We start from the raw sequence: 22064 nt of genomic DNA, 5'->3' as shown, positions 1-22064 counted from the left end.
GAGGGTGCAAAAGGAGATATATATGTATATATATCCATCACATCAAATTTATTAGCTGTGCTATTTAAACCTTCTATGCTCTTAATGATCACTGATTTTTGTCTTCTGCACAATCTATTGATTGAATACATCATGCTGGTATGTTGGTAGATTATTTCTCCTCGTAGTTGTGGCCACTTTTTTTTCTTTATATATTTTGAGGTATGTTATTAGTAACTTAGGTGCACAGTTAATAAGTCTAGCATTGTTATACCCTTCTGGAAAATTAAGCCCCTTGCCATACGTAGAGGCCTGATCACTAGCAATAAGGTGACGGAGGGGGTGCTTAATATGAAGAAACTTAGCTTCAGAAAAATAACCTACCCAAGAATAGACACAACTAGTTGAAAAACTTTTGCTCTCAGATTCTGTGTATGATATTCCTTCTACTCTATCAAGACTTTTGAAATTCAAATATTTTAGAATTGTGGATTCTTGAGAAACAAGCCAATAGGGAAAATAAACATACATGAACAGATACTAAGAACTGGCTCTAGTAGAAAAGTTTTATGCTCAGTTACAAACAATAGCTAATAGAAGGAGAGGACTTAAAACAGGTCCTTATTTGGTGGGGGGTGTGGGGGTACCTGAGAGAAAATTTCAGGTGATTTAAATACAGAGAATAAGAAAATATAAACTCAGTGAACCCAGCTTCTGTGTGGTCATCATAAAGTAGGTTCATTACAACACAGGTCATTAAAAAGAAAGGACGAGAACTGGCATTCTGAGAACACTGCAGGAAAGGACACTTGCAAAGGGACAGTGAGAGAAACTAAGATTGTAAGTAAGATTTCACAACACATTAGGGGATGTAACTAATTTCATAGCAAGAAAACACAAAGGCTTATTTTTTTTAAAGCTGAATATAATCAATGCCAAAAAACCCTCAAAAAACAAACAAAAAGAAACCACCCCAAGTCACAAGTTCTGATTAAAAGTCCACAATGTATCCAGTGTTTAAAAAACGAAAACTACATCTATATGTACATATGTATACATACTATCTATGTATACAGTTAAACACACACACGCCGTTTTTCATCACTGGTGCGGAGGTCGAGATGGGCACCCATCCTGCGAGCTGAAGAACCGCGGGGGAACAGGCAAGTGCCGAGTGTGGTTCTCGCTCAGGGCATTATGAGGGCACTGTAAGCAAATCATCATGTTCTATATTAACAAGGTTCCAGTGACCCAGGCATCCACACAGCAAGGCCAAGGACACCTATACAAGATTTATTTCATTAACCGCAATGTTTTAGAGTGATGGTTTACACCCTAATGCGGCAGGACTGATTCAAAACCAGCAAAATTAAAGGTCAGAGCCAGAGTCAGTAGCTTTGCATCTCAGGTCAGTGAGTCTCATCCACCATACTGCTTTCTCGGACTTGTGAAAGAGCCGATGTACAGAACACCTCCTCCTGAGCGGCCCCGTGCTTTCCACAACAAGCAGCACCAGAGCCTGGATATCACGGCTTCACCCCGGCTCTGGCTGTGCAGGTGGGGGTGCCAAGCCTCCCGACCCTCCATTCACTCACGAGCACTCCCGTTTCCAGCCACAGCTCCCCACAGCTCCACATGTGCACGGCTTCCCATGAACTGCATGGCTGTGATACTGACCAACAGGCCTAATGAGAGCAATTAAATCGTCATGTTTATCAGAACATACCCTTGGAAGAGAATCTCCACAGTCTTACTGAGTTTAGTACACAGTCACAACATTAAAATGACATGTGAGAATCAATACAAAATATTTATTGTTTTCAAACCACAGAATTCACCCAGACTTGTAATTGTAAGCCATTGACATTTTTCTCGACAATCCAGTCCAACCAGAAATGAAGATAACTTCCGCCCGGCAGGGGCACCATACACATGGGGTCTCACGAGAGCACACCTCTGAGTAGCCCTTGCTGAGTCTCCCACAGCCACTCCACCACCACAAGCAGAACCGGAGTGCGCACTCGTGCCACCTGGCCGTGGAAAGAGGCTCAAAACAGGGTCTTGGCCAGTGGAGGAGCGAGTGTCAATGACTTAGTAATAAACAGTGGGGACAGGAAAGTATTCTTTTCCAAGAACAGGGTTCCTTTCACATAGAAGGTGGGGCAAAAGTAGTAGGTTTACAGTTGTGAGCAGGCGGAACACATGAGTTTATTCCTGTAGTATTATTTATTAATTATTGTATTATTTTCCATATGAACCACTAGAAACCTACTTTTGCCCCACCCTGTATTCCAGTGGCCAGAAACTGGGGCAAATTTCAACAAGGTAATAAAAATAATCAGAAAGCCATTTCTCCATGAGCTACCATGACCTCTATTTTAACTTCTGATAAACATGAACTTCGCTTTATGCAACCATACTGAAACCAGTAATCACAAACAAAAAGGCCCTATACACCTCTTATGGGCATCAGTCAAGGAATTCACATTCTGATCTTAAATTTCAAAGTCCCCTTAAGGGGCCCAGACCTGCAGTAAAGTAAACACAATACTCCGGAGCTCAATGCGACACCATAGGGAAATAAATCAACTGAAAACATCAAACAATGAATGGATAGCAAAAGTAGGTCATTTTGTGTTGGTTTTTAGTTGTTAAGTTTTTTAATATCTCAGATTAGTGTATATTCCTAAAACAATGTTCAGTTATTTTAATACTAGTTGCTTATTAAACAATTGACTTTGGGCTTAAGGGCAATACACCTTGCGTGATAATCATGCACGTAATTGAGAAAAAACAGAAAACGGAGAGGAAAACACAGCCAGCCTCACCAAGACGACGACAAACCTGGACGGTTGCTCTGGAGGAGTCCACAGGCTCGTCAGCCAGACGACACAGGCGCTCCGCTCCTTCCTGCTCGTGTCACTCCTGCAGGGAGCCAGCCTGTCTGCTGGATCGCGGTGAGCTCTGCCAGCACGCGGCACAGACAGCCGCTCTGAAGTTCTCCTTGTGCTGATGGACGTTCAAATCCCTGCTCAGTCTGTGCAGAATATTGCGAGGCGATGCATGTGCAAACTCTTCCTGAGGAATTCTTCGTGTGCAAATCTGCAACCCAACAGAAAGTGTGTAGCAAGGGGACTGGCACCTCTGCGGGGTTGGGGGCGCTGTGCTGTCTGCTGGCCTCGGGCATCCATTCTTCTGCAATCTCTCACCCGCAGATCGGCTTTCATCCTATACCCCGAAGAAATGGGGGGCAGCTACCTCAAACTTGTGAGAGGGACAGGAAACATGTAACCTTTCCACAAAATGTACCCACGCACAACCCCTGCGTCCAGGTTTCTGTTCTTCTCACTGACTCTGCCTAAGGACTGCCGGGGTTTGCTTTTCCCCCAAAGGACACAAAGGGTGTGTGGGGCTGGGTGCCGCTGTGACCACGGAGGGCACAAGATGACACTGTTACTGAAGATTCGGGCCGAACTTTAAGACACGCACGTCTCTCCAACCAGCTGTCACCTGTTTATGCTCTTCCACGTCACATCTCAGTGTGACTGATGTCACATCTCAGTGTGACTGAAATGGCTCCCTGGGGAGGGTCTGTCCGTGCGGCCCCCACACGCCCGCACTGAGCCAAACTGACTGCGTGTGCGGACGCACGAGGCAACCCGCCCGTGGGTCCCATGTCCTGACCCGGCCCACAGAGGCCGGGACTGCAGTGGGTGGGGAAAGTATACACTCTAACTGGCGAGAGTACACGTCAACAGGAGAAAAAACTTTCTGGCAAACAGTGCTTCATCAAAACCGAATGGAGGACAAATCTTATTTCTTCTCATGTTGAAAAGTGAGAATTTTGTTAAGAATCCCAATTAAATAAGCAAGGTCACCTTTGCCTTGAAATGAAGAAGCTGGTCCCTCCTACTGCCACGTACCTCGGGGGTGCAAATGAGTGAGGACAGGTCACGTGCACTGGGAGGAGGTGGAGACCCCCCCACCCCCACCCCGGGGCGCCTTCCCACCACAGCTTCGCAGCACCAAGCCCTGACCCCAGGCCTGGCTGCAGTTACCGCACAAAACTCAGAGAAACTAAATTCTACAGACTTTGCTGACATTTTGTTCACACATATATTATATTAATAAAAGAAGACAATATAAAATTTTTCTCCATTAACTTAATAATGCAAATACATCCAAAGATTTTAATGCCAATTCATATCATAATACAATGCTTTTATAGAGAAAGTTCTGTTGTTGGCCAAAGAACAGTCTTTCCCAGAAAAAGCATTTGGGTATATTATTAAAATACTGAAGAATTCACTTTTAAAAAATTCCAATTTTATTCCTTGCAGAAATATTATTAAAACCACTCAGGAGAGACTTTAGTTGCAGGTGTTACTTATAAGCCTGCAGCAACATTCCACTGAGAAACATCAAATTTGGCCCTCACGGTAAAGTGGAACTTTCCCGTGCTACTAGAATGTTACTGGCTCAGCAGACCACACTGCACAGGGCACAGGGGGCCCACGTACACCCTTGCAGCAATTCAGTGTTACCAGTACAACCCACCAGACAGACTTCACGAGTCGCACTCAAGCCCTCCACAAACTCCTCCTGCTCGGCTTGGTAAGTACTTTCAAAAATAAACCTCACAACCTTTACTCTTCCTTCTCTGAATAGTAACTTTACAAACACAGGGCTTCTGTCAGACAACGCACTTGCTCCCAGGAGCACACTTCCTCCAAGTCTCCCACTCACCCTTCCCCAGAAAAGGACAGACTGGGTTGGCAGGGGCAACTCTCAGGAGAAACCTGCCCATCGGAGGTGTGACGATACCTCCAACGTCTTCTTTTCCTGCTCCGAGTTCTCCGAGGGTAAATACTCGTCTGACATGGCCTAACAGGCTCACAGAATGCTCACTTTAGATTCACACAGAATAGAGAAAACAAATTTTTTTCATGTACCACATCTATTTTTCTTTGCCTTTCAAGAACTAGAATACGCTTCAGAGTCTGAATAGGACCTAAACAGCATTGTGGGTGCAGAAAAATAGAAAACACAGCTCTGCCACAGCGGGAAGGGGCCTTAAAATAGCAGTGCTACTTCTCTATTGGACTCAAAAAATAAATAAATAAAAAATTTTAAAAATAAAAAAATAAAAGATGCAGACTGCAGACTTAAAGTACTTCTCTCACCCATTTAAAATGAAATGGATCAAGAATCCCACACCACTGATTACACTTGGATGCAACAACCTATCTGCTTCCTAGAGCATCGCAGCAGCCAGCTCTTACTGTTGAATGGTTCACAACATTAAACGGGGAGCTTCGGGCCAGGGTACTGGCTGCCCCTGAACTAGCGCAATGCCTATGATCCAGCTGGTGAATCATGTGCAGTGCGAGAGGGAATGGAAATGTTCTGTGAGAGTTGGTCCCCAGCATTAACGTGGATATGCCACGGGAGGCAGGGGTCCGATCCACGTGTGACAAGTTTCTGCTGCCCACTCACTCAGCATCCCGCTGCGAAGTCACACCTGACGTCTCATGGGGGTTAGTCCATGACACCATAAACTTTTCAGGACATATGTGTGAGTTTGACAACAGGGTCACAGAGTTGCAAAGTGCACAAAGCTCAAGGCACAGAGTAGAAAAAAGTTGTGAACTAATGGGGGGAAAGGAACAGCAAAAGCAGAGTTAGTATTCTCCTTTCACGGGACTTTCTAATGCTACACAAAGACCAACTCTTTTAAAGGGGTTTGTTTGGTTATGGGTGAAAAATACTGTATAGTAATGATCTGCTTGATTTTAAAGCAAAAGGAATCTTGATGTGTGAAACCAGTATGCCAAGGGCCAAGTCCACAAGTGAATAAAACAGTGCTTAAAAACAATTCTTTTGCTCTTACATTTTTGGAGAAAGCTGCTGATTTGGGCTGCCGGGTTTCACTTAAAAAAACATCACTTTTCAAGATACCTGTTCCTCACAGAATCTACAGATAGATTAGCCCATTTCAAAATCAACCCCAAGTCTAGCAGCAACTGACAGTTTTCTTTTGTTAGTTTTTTTTTTTTTAAGTTACAAATCAAAGTGAGAAGTCCAACATCCTCTTCCAAGAACAGCTTTGTGATGGAGCTCCCGAGGGCAGGGCGCCGCTGTGCCCCGAGTACAGTCTCTGCAGCCCCGGCGCGTCCTTTTCTCAGGAAGGAAAGTACATTCAACACATTCACTATCTGTACCCTCTGGAACTCGCACATGCTGATGAGCTGTCTGAAAGAAAATCATAAGAACAGGACAAGGTATGAATAGCAGACAGCATCTGATAATGGTAAGAATCTGCCCATTTAACTGCTCCTCACCCCACCCCAATCCGCCACCCCAAAATGTTTTGTTTTGTTTTTTAAGTGGTTTTGGGTGGAGTGAAAGGGGGCTGGATCATCAGGAACTGAGACGGGTCACTGTTCCACTCCAGCCGACGACAGAATCTGGCGGCCTCTTGACAACCGTCTGAGAACCACCTCCACCCCCTGGACTGCAGGCGGCCACAGCTTGCAGAACAGGCTGTCCTTGATCACACAGGGTGGCTCAGGAGACCACCATCAAGGACACTATGGATGCCATTATACTCACTGCAGGGTCACTGCCAGTGGCCATCTCACATCATCTCACATCACAAAACCATCCGACACGGTAAGGAGCATCATTACTTACTATAAGCCAACTCATCCCCCGCTCTCTTCCGGGACTGGTCACCTCTGGGGATTAAAGAAAGAAGAGGGAGTCAAAAGACCTGCCTGGCTTCCTCACAGCCCAACAGGAGAAATAACCCACACAACTGATAACAGAAGTACAGCAGGTGTTTCAATTCTACCCAACAACCTATTTCAAAATAGACATTAAACTTAAACAGTAACTGAGTCACTTATAACCTGAATATTCTTAGCTAAAGGGTGCCATCTTACAAATACAGAAAGCTGTTCAACGAAGGGGGGATTATCCGCAAGGATCTAGATACAGGTTCAGACTAAAATGTCTTTGAAGACTATTCCAGGTTCTGCCATCGACACCCCTAGTGACCTTATACGGGGGCTTAAAGCTTTTGAAAAAATCTCAGCATCTCAAGAATGAATACGAATACCCTTCTTGCAGGTGGAAGAACATGAACATTTACATACATTCACCAGTTCATCTGCAAACACCAAAGAAGGTATAGTTCCACTTTAGAGATAAGAAAACAGAGGTTCTGACTAGGTCCTATGTTACCCATAAATCCCTTTTTTTGTCTTTTTAGTTTCTCAGACAGTAATTAAGACAATGGACTAAAATGCCAAAGAAATGAGTAACAACGACCAATTCACTAGCTCTTGACTCTGCCCAATACTCTGTCCTTGGCCACTTTTCTTTTCCTTGTATATCCTCCTTAAGTCTAGATCAATAATGACACCAGTCCTGTCACCTGAAATACTTCCCACAGGCCAGTGGGTCCTGGACTTGTACCTGCAGCTCTGACATTTCCCCTGATCTTCAGGGGCAGATCCAACTGCCCATCTCCACTGCCACGTGGACGATTTATACATACTGCCGATCTACTGTGGCCAGAACGGATGCTGACTCCCCACCATCCCCGCACCTCCCCCAGCCTTCCTCAATAAAGGTACCACTATCTGCCCAATTACTCAGCCAGAGCCCCAGCTCATCCTTGATTCCTCTTTCCCTCACTCTGGAGCATTTTCTCCCCAAACATAATCCAAAACAGACCCCCTCACCCACTCCACAGCGACAACCCCACTCCAAGAAACTATCATCTCTCCCCTACACAACTGCAAGAGTCTCCCTATTGGTCCAGACAAGAGCCAGAGTGATCTTAAGTAAAAGCACAAATAAGATTATTTCATGCCTCCCATTAAAGCCCTTCAGCGGGTCTCCATTCCCGACAAAAAGCAATTCAAATGCACTCTCGCGGCCCAGTGAGGTCTGGCTCCTGTCTCCCTCTCCACCCTCCTCGTCTACTTCTGGTCACTGTGCTGTAGCCACTCTGGCTTTCGGTCTGTCTCTGGGACATGTCAGCACTTTTGTACTTCCCATTTTCTCTGCCTGCAACCCTCCTCCCCCTCGTTAGCTGAGTCAGCTATCTCATCATCTACTCCCTGGCTGGAATGTCTCCTCCTTGGGCCTGATGTTACCAAGTCACCTGGACCGCCCCTGTCCGTGCCCCAGTCACTCACTCACTCTCCCATGCTCTGCTTCATTCTTCTCACAGCACTTACTTGGGATAATTTGTTTATGTATTTATTATGTATGTCCTACATTCCAGTGCAAGCTGCGTAAGAACAGGAACTAGGCCTGCCTTGTTCACCTGGTACCTGGAACAGTGTCTAGCACACAGCAGAAAGTATTTGCTGAATTAGCAAATTAGTGAATAATTCATAAATGGCCTCAACAGATGATTAAAATGCTAGTTCAAGTAATGATTTCCTGCTTTTGAATAATCTTTCAGATTACTAAAATTTCGCACTTTGGTGCTCTGGTTTTGCCCGAGACGGGGAAAGAAACCCCTTACTGGGCTGGGTGAGAAGCCGGAGTGACCGGCAGCGAGACGGCATGCCAAGTGCTCTGGAGGGCTCTTCTCCCGGAGAAGCACTCAGAGAGACGGGCTCCCAGCCCGCACCGACTGGCCCCAGGCAGCCTACAGAACTCTCAGCAGAGGTCCCAACACCACTTTTAAACATCTCTACTGTGACGGCTGTACCAGGGGAGCCAGCTGCGTGTCTTACGTCACTACTGCTTCCACTGGCACCGTCACAGCAGCGCTCACCACGTACCTCTGCAGCAGGCGAGTCAGTGCTAACCAAAAAGGAAGTGCAGGCTTTTCTATCTGGAACTTCAACTTCTATGGACAACCTTCATTCCCAACCCCCACGTGCTAAATAAAAACTGAACATGCAAGAAATACCAGAGAGAAAAACACAGATGTGAGAACAACAGGAGAAAGGATGGAGAATATGAATGTGAAGTATGCGAGAGGCTGCCGAAGGTACCACCTAAGGCGGCAAGTAGGGAAAGGTGAGCCCCGCTGCTCCTCGGAGAAGCCCCGGGCTGCAGTAGGCCTCCCGCAGGAAAGACCAGCAGTACCTCTACCCTGCAAGGTTCTATCTGGTTCCAGAAATCCAGGCACCAACTACTCAGAAAGAACATTTTATCTGCCCTTAAAAGGCAGCTGTCACCCGCTTTGTAGAGGACCACAGGCTGATCTAAATGAGACGCTTCATCTCAGAACGTGCACGTTAGAAGTTCCCCAACGAGCATACCTTCCGTGATGCAATCTTTGACAACAGACACCCACCTGCCTTCCCTGACAACAGTCCAATTACGCAGGTAACAGATGAAAACAGTATGTTGATCTTAGCTTATATGTTAATTCTAGCTTTGAAGTAAGTCCACATTGAATTTCCACGCACCTAAAGATCTTTTGCAAAAACTCCAGCTCAAATAAGAATCCGTCCAATAATTCTACACAGCAGAGAGAAAGGAGGAGCTTATACCCTTTGCAACAGCATGGATGGAACTGGAGAGCATTATGCTAAGTGAAATAAGCCAGGCGGTGAGGGACAAATACCATATGATCTCACCTTTAACTGGAACATAATCAACAGAAGAAAAAAGCAAACAAAATATAACCAGAGACATTGAAGTTAAGAACAATCTAACAATAGCCAGGGAGGAGTGGGGTGGGGACAGCGGGAAGAGGGGATTACAGGAACTACTATAAAGGACACATGGACAAAATCAAGGGGGAGGGTGGAGGTGGGGGAAGGTGGTGGGTTCAGCTGGGGTGGGGTGGAGGGATGGGGAGAAAAAGCATACAACTGTAATTGAATAACAATAAAAAAAATTTTTTTTAAAAGAATCCGCCCAATAAATGTAGAAGAGGATATATTTCACGACATTCATGCATTACTTCAAAATATTTCAAAGACGGACTCTGTGCCACCTACATTACAGCTGCAGACTGCCTATGCAGGACTCCATACACATGTAAGCGGAACGGAATCTTAAAGGACAAAGCAGTTTGCAAAGCTGAACGGGAACCGTGTGGCTGATTAGGTGTAAACATAAAACGACTGCTCACAGCCAGAAGAGCCAGTAATAGAACTCGCTAGATAGCCTGCACCAGGTTTTCACTTTTATTTGTTTCGGATTAGTGGACACCATTTCTTCTAAAACAGTTTTAGCCAAATAATATCCAGGGAGCCATCAAAGCTGGCGGGGCGGGAAACGAGCTGGAAGCTGGGCAGGCTTTCTGCCCGTGGCTACACATCTGGTGTCGCACATCCTTTCTGCCCTGGCTGGGCCAGCTCAGCAGTGGGGCAAGAGAGTCTGAGAACGTCAGCTTGGGGAGGACCTACTCTGTGCTAAGCACCCATCAGAATAATTTATAAGGCAGACCTTAATCCTCACAGCAAGTGTGAAAAAATTGCTAACTTAATTCTAGAAATGGCCCAATTCAGTTTATAAAACATTTTAATCTTGTCATCTCCTGGAATACTACATTTACATTTCAGGCAGAAGGTGTATGAAAGAATTCCACTAACAGAAACAAAAAATCCAACTTACACTCAAGCTCCAAGGCACTTCCCAGAATAAGACCAACTTGGCCTTGGCAGAACAATGCCGTGTTAGTCCTTCATGGTCAAGGGCAATGTGACATGAAACTATTTATGGGGTCAGTTACTCATCCCAACCAAATTTTACCAAAGAGCTACCACACACCAAGCAGTCCTGCACCATGTCGTCTTACTTCAGCTCCAAACCAAGGTCGGGAAAAGCCCCTGGATGTGCTTAGTTGCCCACACTGCTCTGAAAGATGAACTCAAGGAGACATCTAACAGAGACATCTAACTTCCTGAACTGCTTCGCAGAAATACAACTTTTCAGAAGGCTGTTTGTTTTTTAAAGATACCAATAGTTCATCTCTAATATTAAAAGCAAACATTCAAATAAAACATAAATAAAAGGATAAAAGACTTTAAAATTACGGTGATTCCCCCTCATTTTTATTTGAAAAAAAAAAAAATAAAAGTTACACTCAGGTTATTCTGCATTTATTTTAAAATATATAAGGAAAAATTTTAACTGTAATTCAAAACACGTAAGCCAGAAAAAGACAAAACCTGATATAGTTACACAACGATAAAAAAAACTTCTACATGGACTTAAAATTAAAAAGAAAAACCAACACCAAAAGCAAAGTCAAAAGACAAACTGAAAATAACTGTCTTATCACAGGCAAAGAATCAGTATCTCTACTACAGACAGGACACCTAGAAATTAAGAAAAGAGCAGGCTAACAATCAAATAGAAAAATGAGTAAAGGACATGAACAGGCAGTTTTCAGAAAGAGAAATACAAACATGAAAATACGCTCAGCCTCACTCACAAGGAGAAACACAAATTAAACCAACTCTGTGTAATTATGTTTCACCCGCTAGATTGGCAAAAATCCAAAAGATTAACCACATACCCTGTACGCAAGGCCGTGAAGGACAAGCACTGTCAAACTCTGCTGGTGTATATCAAAATGGCCCAACCCCCTCTGGAGGGCAATTTAGCAATACTAATCAAAATTACAACTCCATCTACTCTGGACCCAGCTACCCTACTTACGGGATTTTACTCTCCAGATGCACCCGCAACAGGTACAGGGTTATGCAGGGACAAGAGTATTCATTACAGCATTGTCAGTAATAGCAAAAGACTGGGAGTAATTCAAGTTGCCACCTACTGGGGACTGGTTAAATAAGTCATAGTGTATCTACCCAACAGAATGTGTAAGGAATGAATTAAAAATAGGAACATATATTGTAATTGCTTGTATCTGTATATTCAGAAAAACACTGGAAGGAATCATAAACTAAAACAATGATTGCCTAATGAGGTGGGAGTAGATGAGGAGACAGGAGAGAATGAAACTTCCCAGTTACACTTTTAAATCTCAATGTGTACCATTTTGATTTTTGAATCACACAAATATATTAGCTCTTCAAAAAGAAGTAAAACTACTATGGCATTAAGTGGCCTCACTCTGTGTATGAAAATAATGTGTTTGTGCTGTTACAAACATTACAGTTAATGTCAGCGCATGTGACCATTGGACATCGGAGAGAAAAACTAGCTGTTCACACTCCTCCGTTTCCCACTGGCCTCTCCTTCCCTCACCTGCTACAGGAAAGCCGGAGTAGAGGCCTGTCTACCTGCACAGCGTCACTGAGCCTTTCCCTGGGTGGGTAAATGACCAGTGGGCACTTGGTGCGCCCACTACCACATGAACATAGATGCCACCAGGACAAACTGGGAGCAAGTGCCAACCCACAGGCGAGCAAATCATCTGCTTTATCTCCTGACCTATGCTGAAACGAGAGACTTGGTAACAGTCATCTCGGTCAAGTCCAGTACTCAGATTTCATTTGGCTTCAGAACCTGTGAAAGTGAATGTCCACCCGCAGGCCCAGGGAGGTGAGTGAGTCAAGGATCGACCGACTACTGGCGGTCACAGCTAAGCCAAAGTGAGGAACCCAGACACCTTCCTTCCCATAACTTTCTTCCTTCGATGCCACAGACCCCAACAAGAGAAGATATGTAAAAATGTAGTAAAGAGTAAGAGTTACGAAAACATAAGGCACTGTGTGACCTTCAGTGACACAGTGACATAACAGGCTGTTTTCCCAGGGGGAATCACAAAGTTTTTATATAATTTATTTCAGTTGAAAAGATGTACTCTCCAAGATTTTCTGGGTTACAGCCATGATACTGAATTGTAAATTTTAGAGAAATTAGCAAAGTGTATATATCAAAACCAAAGGAGGCAAACTTTCTGGCCACATTAGAGATGCCCTACTTTTAAGAAGAAACAACTAGACTTTAGGGCAAAGTGAAAATATGAATAACGGAATCTAGCCCTGGCCAGGTGGCTCAGTTGGTTAGAGCATGGTCCCGCAACCGAAAAATGGCAGGTTTGATCCCCGGTCAGGGCATGTGCCTAGGTTGTAGGTTCAATCCCCGGTTGGAACGCGTACGGGAGGCAACTGATCAATGTTTCTCACATCGATGTTAGGCTCTCTCTCCCTTCCTCTCTCTCTAAAGCTAATGAGCATATCTTCGGGTAAGGATTAAAATAATAATATAATAATAATTAAAATCAGAACCTACAGCCTCTTTATACTAGCTTAGTCATAAAAGTACCTAATAACTGATCATAAAATTTCTACAATGCTTTTCCAAAAGTTCGTAACTAATCTGAGAGGATCGAAGCTGGAAGAGCTGTCGAGGGCAGCCCAGCCTAACTGTCCCCAATGAGAAATCCCTCCTTCGAAACCCACTTAAGTGAAGAGCAGCTTCCATAAAATCAAAACCCAGCCTGAACGTTCCACAGACAGGGGCTACCCCCTCTCCGGGGAGCAGCACCTGGACCTCGTGCAGTTACGTCCCGTCTAAGAACCCCGACACCCCTCCCCTGCCAGGCCAACCTGACCTGAGGAAACGGACATACTTTGTCACGAAAGGAGAAACTTGCCTCATAAAACCGTTCTGTATAAGCTCCCTCTGCAGCTTCTGATCCTGAGCAGCGTACTCAGCAAGTTCAGACTCCACCGCTGGGGGGAGGATGTTCGGAACAAATTTAGAAAACAGAGCCGGAGCCATCTGGACCCACTCTGTGAGGGAAGGATAAGATCTGTTAAAAATCATACAAATTAAATTAAGTGGAAAAGGTTTATTTTGTTTGTTCAATATATATTAAACCTAAGTACAACCCCATTCTGATAAACAACATACAAGAGGTTCAATTTCCTTTCGAAAAAGAATTTACAATGTAAAGAAAACAGATGTTTTCACATTTTACTGATGTAGCAAAATTTAGTGAAAATTTCTGTTAACAGAATTTTATTTATTTTTATTTTTTTACTGAACTTATTGAGAATAACGCTGGTTAGTAAAATTATATGGGTTTCAGGGGTACAATTCTATAACACATCATCTGTACTGGATTGGGTGTTCACCACCCCAAGTCATGTCTCTTTCCATCACCATTTACCGCCCCACATCCCCTCTCCTGCCTCTTAAATGGGTCTTTTCAAAAACCCTAAGTATGAGGGAAAACATGAAGGAGATAACCGAAGAATTCTGAGTGGGAAGCAACTGGGAGAGAAGAGGCTTGGTGGAGACACCAGCCCTGCAGAGCATCAGTTAAAACAATATACTGGACCAAGAATAGAGCTGGACAGGGAATAAGAAGAAGACATATAAAAAAGTTCTACAAAAATGGGGGGGAAATTAAACATTTAACAAGCAGGCTGGAGATAACTGTAAGTACTTTTGAAATAATAAAAACCTATTTTGACCCATGCTGAATGATGGCAAATTAAATATATATAACAGTAAAAGAATTAAAAGTTATTTAATTATTAAAAAATATAAATGATCAAGAGAATAATCTAAAGAAAAACATTCAGAAATAAAACAGGCAAAGAGAAATCTAAGAGATCTTTGCATTCAACATGAATTAATATTTTTATTACAAAACATTTTTACAAGTCACTAAAACCAGTAAGTGAAAGGCAGGATTGAATGGTCTACAAGAAAAAAAACAGAATCTAACAGCCTTGTTAACATTCACAAAAACCCAAGTTGAAATAAACTCAAGCTCTTCCCCCGCTGCCTGAACTCTGACTATAAATAACACACATCTATAGCAAGTGTACGTCCAGAGGAGCCTTCTCTCCGCGCTGGTGGCCCTAACTGAGCACAGTGGCCCTTCTGGGTTCTTTAATCTGGCCCTTTCAAACGTTCCCTCTTGGAAAACACCTTAAATATGCATGTCAAAAACCATAAAACATCAATGCTCTATTTATTCCAGTAGGCTCAATTTAAAAGTTGTAACATCTGTAAATATAATTCTAAATTTGAAAAAATTACACTAATCTGTGTAGTACTGGGTCATTGGTAAGTTAAAAAAAATTTTTTCAACAGAATAGTTACATTAGCGATGGCAAAAAAAATAATAATAAGGCCCCAAAACGACACAAGGGCCAATGCGCTCACCCCCACGTCTATACAAGCCCATGGCAAAATGTCCTCAATTGTGACCCCACATCTAGCTCAGCTCCAGTACGGTTCAGAAAGAGTCGTGCTCTGGGGAACCACAAACCAATCAGCGCGAGCCGACAGGAGTCAAACAGACCCACCATTGTGGGGACTCCAGGCAGCCACTAAAACACAGGTGAAGAAACAAAGAAAGCGTGTGTATTAAACGAAGGGCAGGACGGGATGGCTACAACTACGTTTAAGCTGTGCTTCTGAAGATCAAATGAAAACATACTGAAACGGTAACGGCCATCAGCATCTCCAAGGAGCAGAGCCCAGGAATCTAGTTTAAAAACTTCCTTGGTTGACTCAGATGCATTCATTAGACAAAGATCCCCATGTGAACCAGTGCAATGAAAGAAACTTTTACACCTAAAATTCGATTTCAAAACATTTTAACCTTAATCTGTCAGGTGAATAAAGCTGCTTTAATAAACCAGAAGCACAATGGGCAAGACATGTAAACGTCAAGGTGTGTTTCATCGTATCTCAGAAAATGCCTAGGGTTACAAAAGGTTAGTCTGTGATAAAATTCACGTTTTCGAAAGGACAAGTCTCAAATATAGTATTCTCCTCACAAGTCTGTTAGTCCTATTATAAGAGCTCAAACTTAGATAAAATAGCATTTAGATGAACAAGTGTTTCTACCCATAGTGATTATTTTAATTCTGCAATTTATTACTTACAATAAAAGCCAGAGCTTTTATGATAAAGCTGCCTACTTGGAAGGCAGAATTTAGAAATCTGTCAAACTTCACTTGGATGCCTTCCAGAATAAAATAAAATAAACCACTCATAACCTAGCACTAAAAGAAAAATTCATGAGCCATTTCATTACATTTAGTAAAATGAAATTCAAAAATCTGCAAAACTAGAAGAAAAACATCGGCTTATTGGACACATGTAATAAAATATTTTTGCTACCTTATATAAGTAATTACTTTATACAGATAAGTTGTTAAAAATTATGAAGAACAAAACTAGACCAGATAATTTAAGTAACATTAAATCTGAATACCGCGAAGGTCACTAGTTGTTTAAAGTGGCCTGGAAAAGAGATATTTGACACCACACTCTACCCCTAGTACCTCCACTTGGACTTGGTTTCCGTTTTTAGCAAGCTAAATTCTGACATGTCTTTTAAATTAAGCAAACAAGCAGCCAGTTAAAATAACCACTGGACCCAACCGTATAGTAATCACAGTTAATGTTAGCATGCTTATTATATTTTCAGATACTGTGGTGAGCAATTTAGATCAGGTTTTATTTCACTTAATCCTCAAATGACAAAAGTTTCACAAAAATGTAATTAAAATCCCCCCTTACGAAGGAGAGTACATTCCAAGCCCCCCAGTGGATTCCTTGTAAGTCACATAACAGGCCTTTAAGTTACATAACATGATGGAATGGTGAAAGTGGATGCCTACGCACAGAGGAAGTGAAGGAGAAACTCCATAACAAAAAAGACCAAGATTAATGCTAGACAAGAGAATCAATGTCACCAAAAGTGTCTCCTACAAATTACTTCCTGTAGTTCCTAAACAAGTTGGTTTTCACTAGAATAGGGAGAATTCCAACTGAGATCTGAGTTTACATTTCACAATTTTGAGTACCTGCTCAAATTTTTTTGCCGTAACAAATCCAAATACCAACAGGCCTCAGAAAACATACAGAGAGACACTGTCCTCTCGGATACGGCTGGAACTACCAGAGACAAGCAAATGCAGCCCCCAAAGAAACGCCGGATGGGTTTACCTGGTCTGAGCGTGTACAGGCCTTTCACGATATTTGCCATAGTGGAAGGTGTGACCTGAAACGGTGTGGACTGGGCTTCTAAAAGTAAAGCTGAAAAAAGAAGAAAAACGGGATATAAAAATGATGTAGCAGTCACTGTCAAGGTTTCTCCTCCTATTACTATTTCTCCCAAAGGCGGAAGGGTAAACAAGTGCAAGAAAAGAACAGCCCAAGAGGACAAACTGAAGAGTTTATACACAAAAGATTTTTTTTTTAATCAGATGCAACAGAGCTCAATCTAACAAGTAAACATGTACAGTTCTGCTGAAATACTAATGGAAATGATTCAGTCCAGCGAGGTTCTGGATGTAAGTAAAGCTTTCTAAAAGCAGTGGTATTCACGGCGCTCAGCGAGCTGAAGTGCTTCCCACTGTGTTCGTGACTCGAGAGACCGACATCTGGGGATGAAATGTTCTAATTCTCTCAATCGCTGCTCTTTCCCTCAAATCGCCATTGCCGAGGCTCTCGGAATCTTTCTGAAAGACACATTACTAGTAATTTCAGTAACTGCAGAGAGTCAGACTGACTTTGAGTCAATCTGACTTTCCCAAAAGCTACAACTGTACGTGCTTTTTTTCTTACTGAAGGTAACAGCACAAGAGCATGCTCAGTCACACTTCCACGGCTCTGGTAATCACAGGACCCAGACTGAACGTGACAGAGGGTCAGTTTCCTTCTCGGTTATCTACAGCCAGACAAAAATTTTATGAGAACATTTTTTTTAGAGATTTTATTTATTTATTTTTAGAGAGAGGGGAAGGAAGGGAGGGAGAAAGAAAAAAAAAAAGTTGATCAGTTGCCTCTCCTACGCCTCCAACCAGGGACCTGGCCCCGTGGCCCCCGACCAGGAGTCGAACCGGTAATCTTCCGCTTTGAGGAATGAGCGCCCAACATACTGAGCCGCACCGCGGGTCAAGGCTTATCAGAATATTTTTAAATGGACAGAAACAATTTCTCTAGATAACGTCACCCACAGACGCAAAAAAAATCCATTATTTAGGGGATACAACAGATACAAGTGACTCAAAAAGGGTTCATTTTTAATTTAGCCCTCAAAGACCTGCAATTTACTAACCAAAATACTTCATAAAACTTGGCATAATTTTACTGTATGCCAGGCTTGTAAAACTGGACAAGCTGTCCTCTTCTGTCTGTGCCTTTTTTAAAAATGAAAACGTGGCCAACACGCTTGGCCATCTTACTTGGCCGACAACGACTTTACAGTTTCAAACACACCGTGTGAGTTACACTTGAATTTATATGATGAAGGCCAAAGGCGTATTGTTCAAGTTTATCCTTTGGATTTTATCAGTAGATAGCTGTAATTCTGAATGGCATACTCTATCTGTTAATCCATCTTCCTACTTTTTGATCGATTGTTTTGACCTTCAATAAAGTATTGTTCCAAATGACGATTACCAGATAGGAGGGCAATTGGGGGAGAATGGGTGAAAAAGGGGAAGGGATTATGTACAAACGGGCAGGTACAAAATAGTCACAGGGATGTAAAGTACAGCATAGAGAAGACAGTAACATTGGCAATTATGAATGGTGTCAACTAAATACTACACTTATCAGGGGGAACACTTGGTAAGTTATGTCGATGTCTAACCACTATGCTGTATACATGAAACTAATGTAATACTGTCATCTATAATTAAAAAATTTTTAAAGAGGGGATAGTGGGGAGAGGGGTCTACAGGAGCTACTATAAAGGACACAAGGACAAAATCAAGGGGGAGGGTAGGGAGGGAGGGAGGTGGGATTGGCTGGGGTGGGGTGGAAGGATGGGGAGAAAATGCAGACAATTATAACTGAATAAAAATAAAATTTAAAAAAATATTTCTTTAAATAAGTATTATTCCCATTAACTCTTCATGTTCAATGAACATTTATTATATGGTCAAATACTGGGTTGACCAAAAAGTCGGTATGGTTTTTCCCACAGAATAAAAGACACGCTTTTCATTTTCACCAGTAACTTACTGATTTGGATAGTTTGAGTATGTCAGCTATCGCACACGTGGTAGTTCTTTGATTGTTCTCATGCCTGGATTTGATTGCTATCAACTTCAACTGGTCTAGCCGACTGTGGAGCATCACGCAGCAAGAAACTTCGCAAACCACTTCTGACACATAAAATAAGTCACAGCACCTTCTCCACACACTGCACAACCCTATTTTTGCGTCTCAGTTGCAAAAAGCCTTTCTTTAAGTAAGAAAGCATAATATGCTGAAAATGTTGCTTATTTTCTTCCATCTTTGATATTGAAATGGCTACACAAAAATTCACCAATTTTGATGAGTTTTTTTAATGCATGCTGATATGACAGCCATCACAATACAATCTAACAAAACTGTTTTGAATGAAGTTAATGACAATTAAGCACTACTAGAGCCGTCTTATGGAAAAAAAACAAATGAACTTTTTGGCCAACCCAATAAATATATTTGCAAACAACCCTCACATAACTACATCAAAATAACCTAGGTCAAATTTGATAGCTATGAAGAAATGATGAATTCATATTAAATTATACATAAAATGTATATAAATTTATTTAGGATGAATTAATTGAAAATAATTACATTCAGTAACAAACGATTATTAGAGTTGAGAAGGTGTAACATTTCCCTAAAATCCTCTCCATCTAAACTCTTTTTAGGAAAACATTGTTTCCAAGACTTTCTAGTTGATCTCCCCTTTTAAGGAAAAAGAAATGGAAATTTGGAGAAGTGGTAGCTTGAGAGAGGAAAAAAATATTTATTGAGTATTCAACAGGTGCTAGATACTTCCATATGTTTAATTCTCATAATCTTTCATTTAAAATTTATTTTCCTCACAGCTTAACTCTCACCTACCTTTTTTAACAGATAAGGAAACTGAGGCAAACAGCAAAACAAAATAGAAAACACGGAATAATTCATCGGAAACCACAGAGCTAGCAGGTTACAGAAGAGGCCTGAGAATCTGTGGGCCACCCAGACCCCTGTATGGTTTCTGGTGCCCGTGCTGCCACTGAAATGCTGGTCTTATGGGCACACTGGTACTGACAGAGCGTTAGCCTTAATAACAACTTTCTTCCAAAAAGCATTCAAGTTTTAAAAAAGCAAGGATCCTCCAAAAATCCCACCGATGGTGGACTGTCAGTAAATAGTTTTAAATTAGAGCAGGGCCTTAGAGAACTTCTAGTGCCAACCTCTTTTCTTGCAGACCACGACATTAAAGTCCAGAGAGGGTAACTGCCCTCCTGCAAAGTGCCCCGGCTTTCCAACAGCTGGGCTGGGACCAGAACCAAGCTCCTCTGCTCTTTCAATTACTCCTCAGAACTACAAGCTCACCCAGGGACTTCTCGTTTGTATCTATTTGAGAAGTAATTCTTAAATCAAACTAAAAATACTGGACTTAAAATTTTCTCAAACTGTAAGGGTCTGGACTAAAAGGCAGAACCTAAGGAGAATACCTGAAATATCATGACCTAAAACCTTCTGTGCAAACTCACCTACAATCTTCCACTGCGACTCCACGTGAGCTTTCTCTACAAACTTTTACCATTAACTGACTCATTTTGTTGAGTTTGCACAGAATACAATACTACAGAGATATAAATGATTAATGTATATCCTAGTATGTCTGTTGTTTCCAAAGTTTAACACAAAGCTAAAATCATTTTCAAAGAAAATTTTAATACAGCCAAAAGTGGAAGCCATTTTATAAGCATATATGCACGAAAATGATGACCATGTAAAGATCACAGAAAACTAGCTTTACAGGCAGTGAGAAGTCACTGTCTTCATTCATGAAACAACTACTAATACGGGGCATCTGCGTACCAGTTATTAGCAGAACAGGTGTTCATTTCACCCTGCTGCACTGGCTTTAAAATATGGCCCCCAAATTCTTCTGGCGTGCCTCCCATCGAGAGGTGTGTCCACGTCCCCTCCCCTAGAAGCTGGGCTCCATAACCGCCTGCCCAGCAGGACACAGCAAAAGGGACACTGTGCCAAGTCCCGGGCCCAGGACCTAGAAACTGGCAGTTTCCACTTCCTCTACCTGGGAACACTCACTCTTAGAGCAAACTAAAGAGGGAGACTGACAGCCAGTGAAATTCCCAGTCATGTCAGCGAGCCCCCTTAAAGCCCCCACCCCTGAGGCAGTCACTGCAGCCAATGCTGAGCAGGGCAGACACAAACTGCCCCACCACGCCCTGCCCAATCGCAGATCTGTGAGCCAAACAAAACAGAGTTGTTGCTTTACGCCACTACATTTTGGGGTGATTTGCTACACAGCAATAATAAATAAAATACTAGCATTTCCAAATGTATCTGAGGCCACATTAAGGAAATTACTCACTAGATGTTAGAAAATTATAGAAATTCAATGTAGTTATGTGTTTTGGTAGAGAGAGGGGTGAATATATGAAAATGTGTAACTAGAGACAAGAAACCAATCCTTAACAGCTACGTTTTTCTGCTTTAAAATAATTTTACCCTCTCTGTGCCTCAGTTTTCCCATCTGTAAAACAGAGGCTATGGCCATACCTACCTTAGAGTTGTGAGATATAAATACATTAATATTTGCAAGTATCTAAAACAGGTCCTACACCACACAGTAGTGTGTTTGGTTTAAAACTCTTTGATGTCCAAGCACATAACATTACAGAGCCTCTTGTTACAAAGGCCAAACTAGTAAGGCCAGTGGTCACTTTTTGTTGTCCCTTACTCCAAGAACAATGCCTGGTAATTGCTTAATAAATATCTGATCAGCTCAGTTTTATCCAATTTACAAAAGCTTTGCAGTTTACTTGGAAAAGAAAAGGCATTTCCACCTGTAAGTAATTTTTATTGAAAATCAGATTATGTAATAAACAAAAGGAAGAAGTAATCTTTTATGTTTTCTCTAACCAGACCTGGACTACCATATTCTCTTTGGATATTCTCTTTGCATATGCCCAATAAAATTGATTTCCAAATTACTGACAAATATAAAAACATTTTTACATAGTAAATAAGCTTTTCTACCAAATGATAGTACTTGTCTAAAGAATTTTAAGAGGAATGATTCCAAAATGCTGTTTTATTTTACAATGAACACAAAGATAATGTCAACATCAGAGATAATACTTAAGCGGCTCTAATTAATAGCTGGGATACCTCATGAGATAATGTTT

The 22064-nt window shown here is 42.1% G+C and overlaps 1 protein-coding gene across 1 annotated transcript in view; it reads right to left on the bottom strand.

Annotated features, from left to right (window-relative positions):
• Positions 1 to 1770: 1770 nt before the first annotated feature.
• Positions 1771 to 22064, bottom strand: part of CACUL1 (CDK2 associated cullin domain 1) — a 53333-nt gene continuing 33039 nt past the window's right edge. Inside the window, exons 6-9 of the mRNA XM_024555557.4 lie at positions 16855 to 16944; positions 13532 to 13670; positions 6673 to 6716; positions 1771 to 6231 (exon numbers count right to left, since the gene is read on the bottom strand). Of these exons, the coding sequence (XP_024411325.1) occupies positions 6191 to 6231; positions 6673 to 6716; positions 13532 to 13670; positions 16855 to 16944 (314 nt within the window). The 3' untranslated portion in view covers positions 1771 to 6190. The remainder of the gene's footprint in view (positions 6232 to 6672; positions 6717 to 13531; positions 13671 to 16854; positions 16945 to 22064) is intronic.

The sequence above is a fragment of the Desmodus rotundus genome, chromosome 4 (genome assembly GCF_022682495.2).
Source record: "Desmodus rotundus isolate HL8 chromosome 4, HLdesRot8A.1, whole genome shotgun sequence".
Classification (NCBI taxonomy): domain Eukaryota; kingdom Metazoa; phylum Chordata; class Mammalia; order Chiroptera; family Phyllostomidae; genus Desmodus; species Desmodus rotundus.
This window is presented reverse-complemented; position numbering and strand designations above follow the sequence as displayed.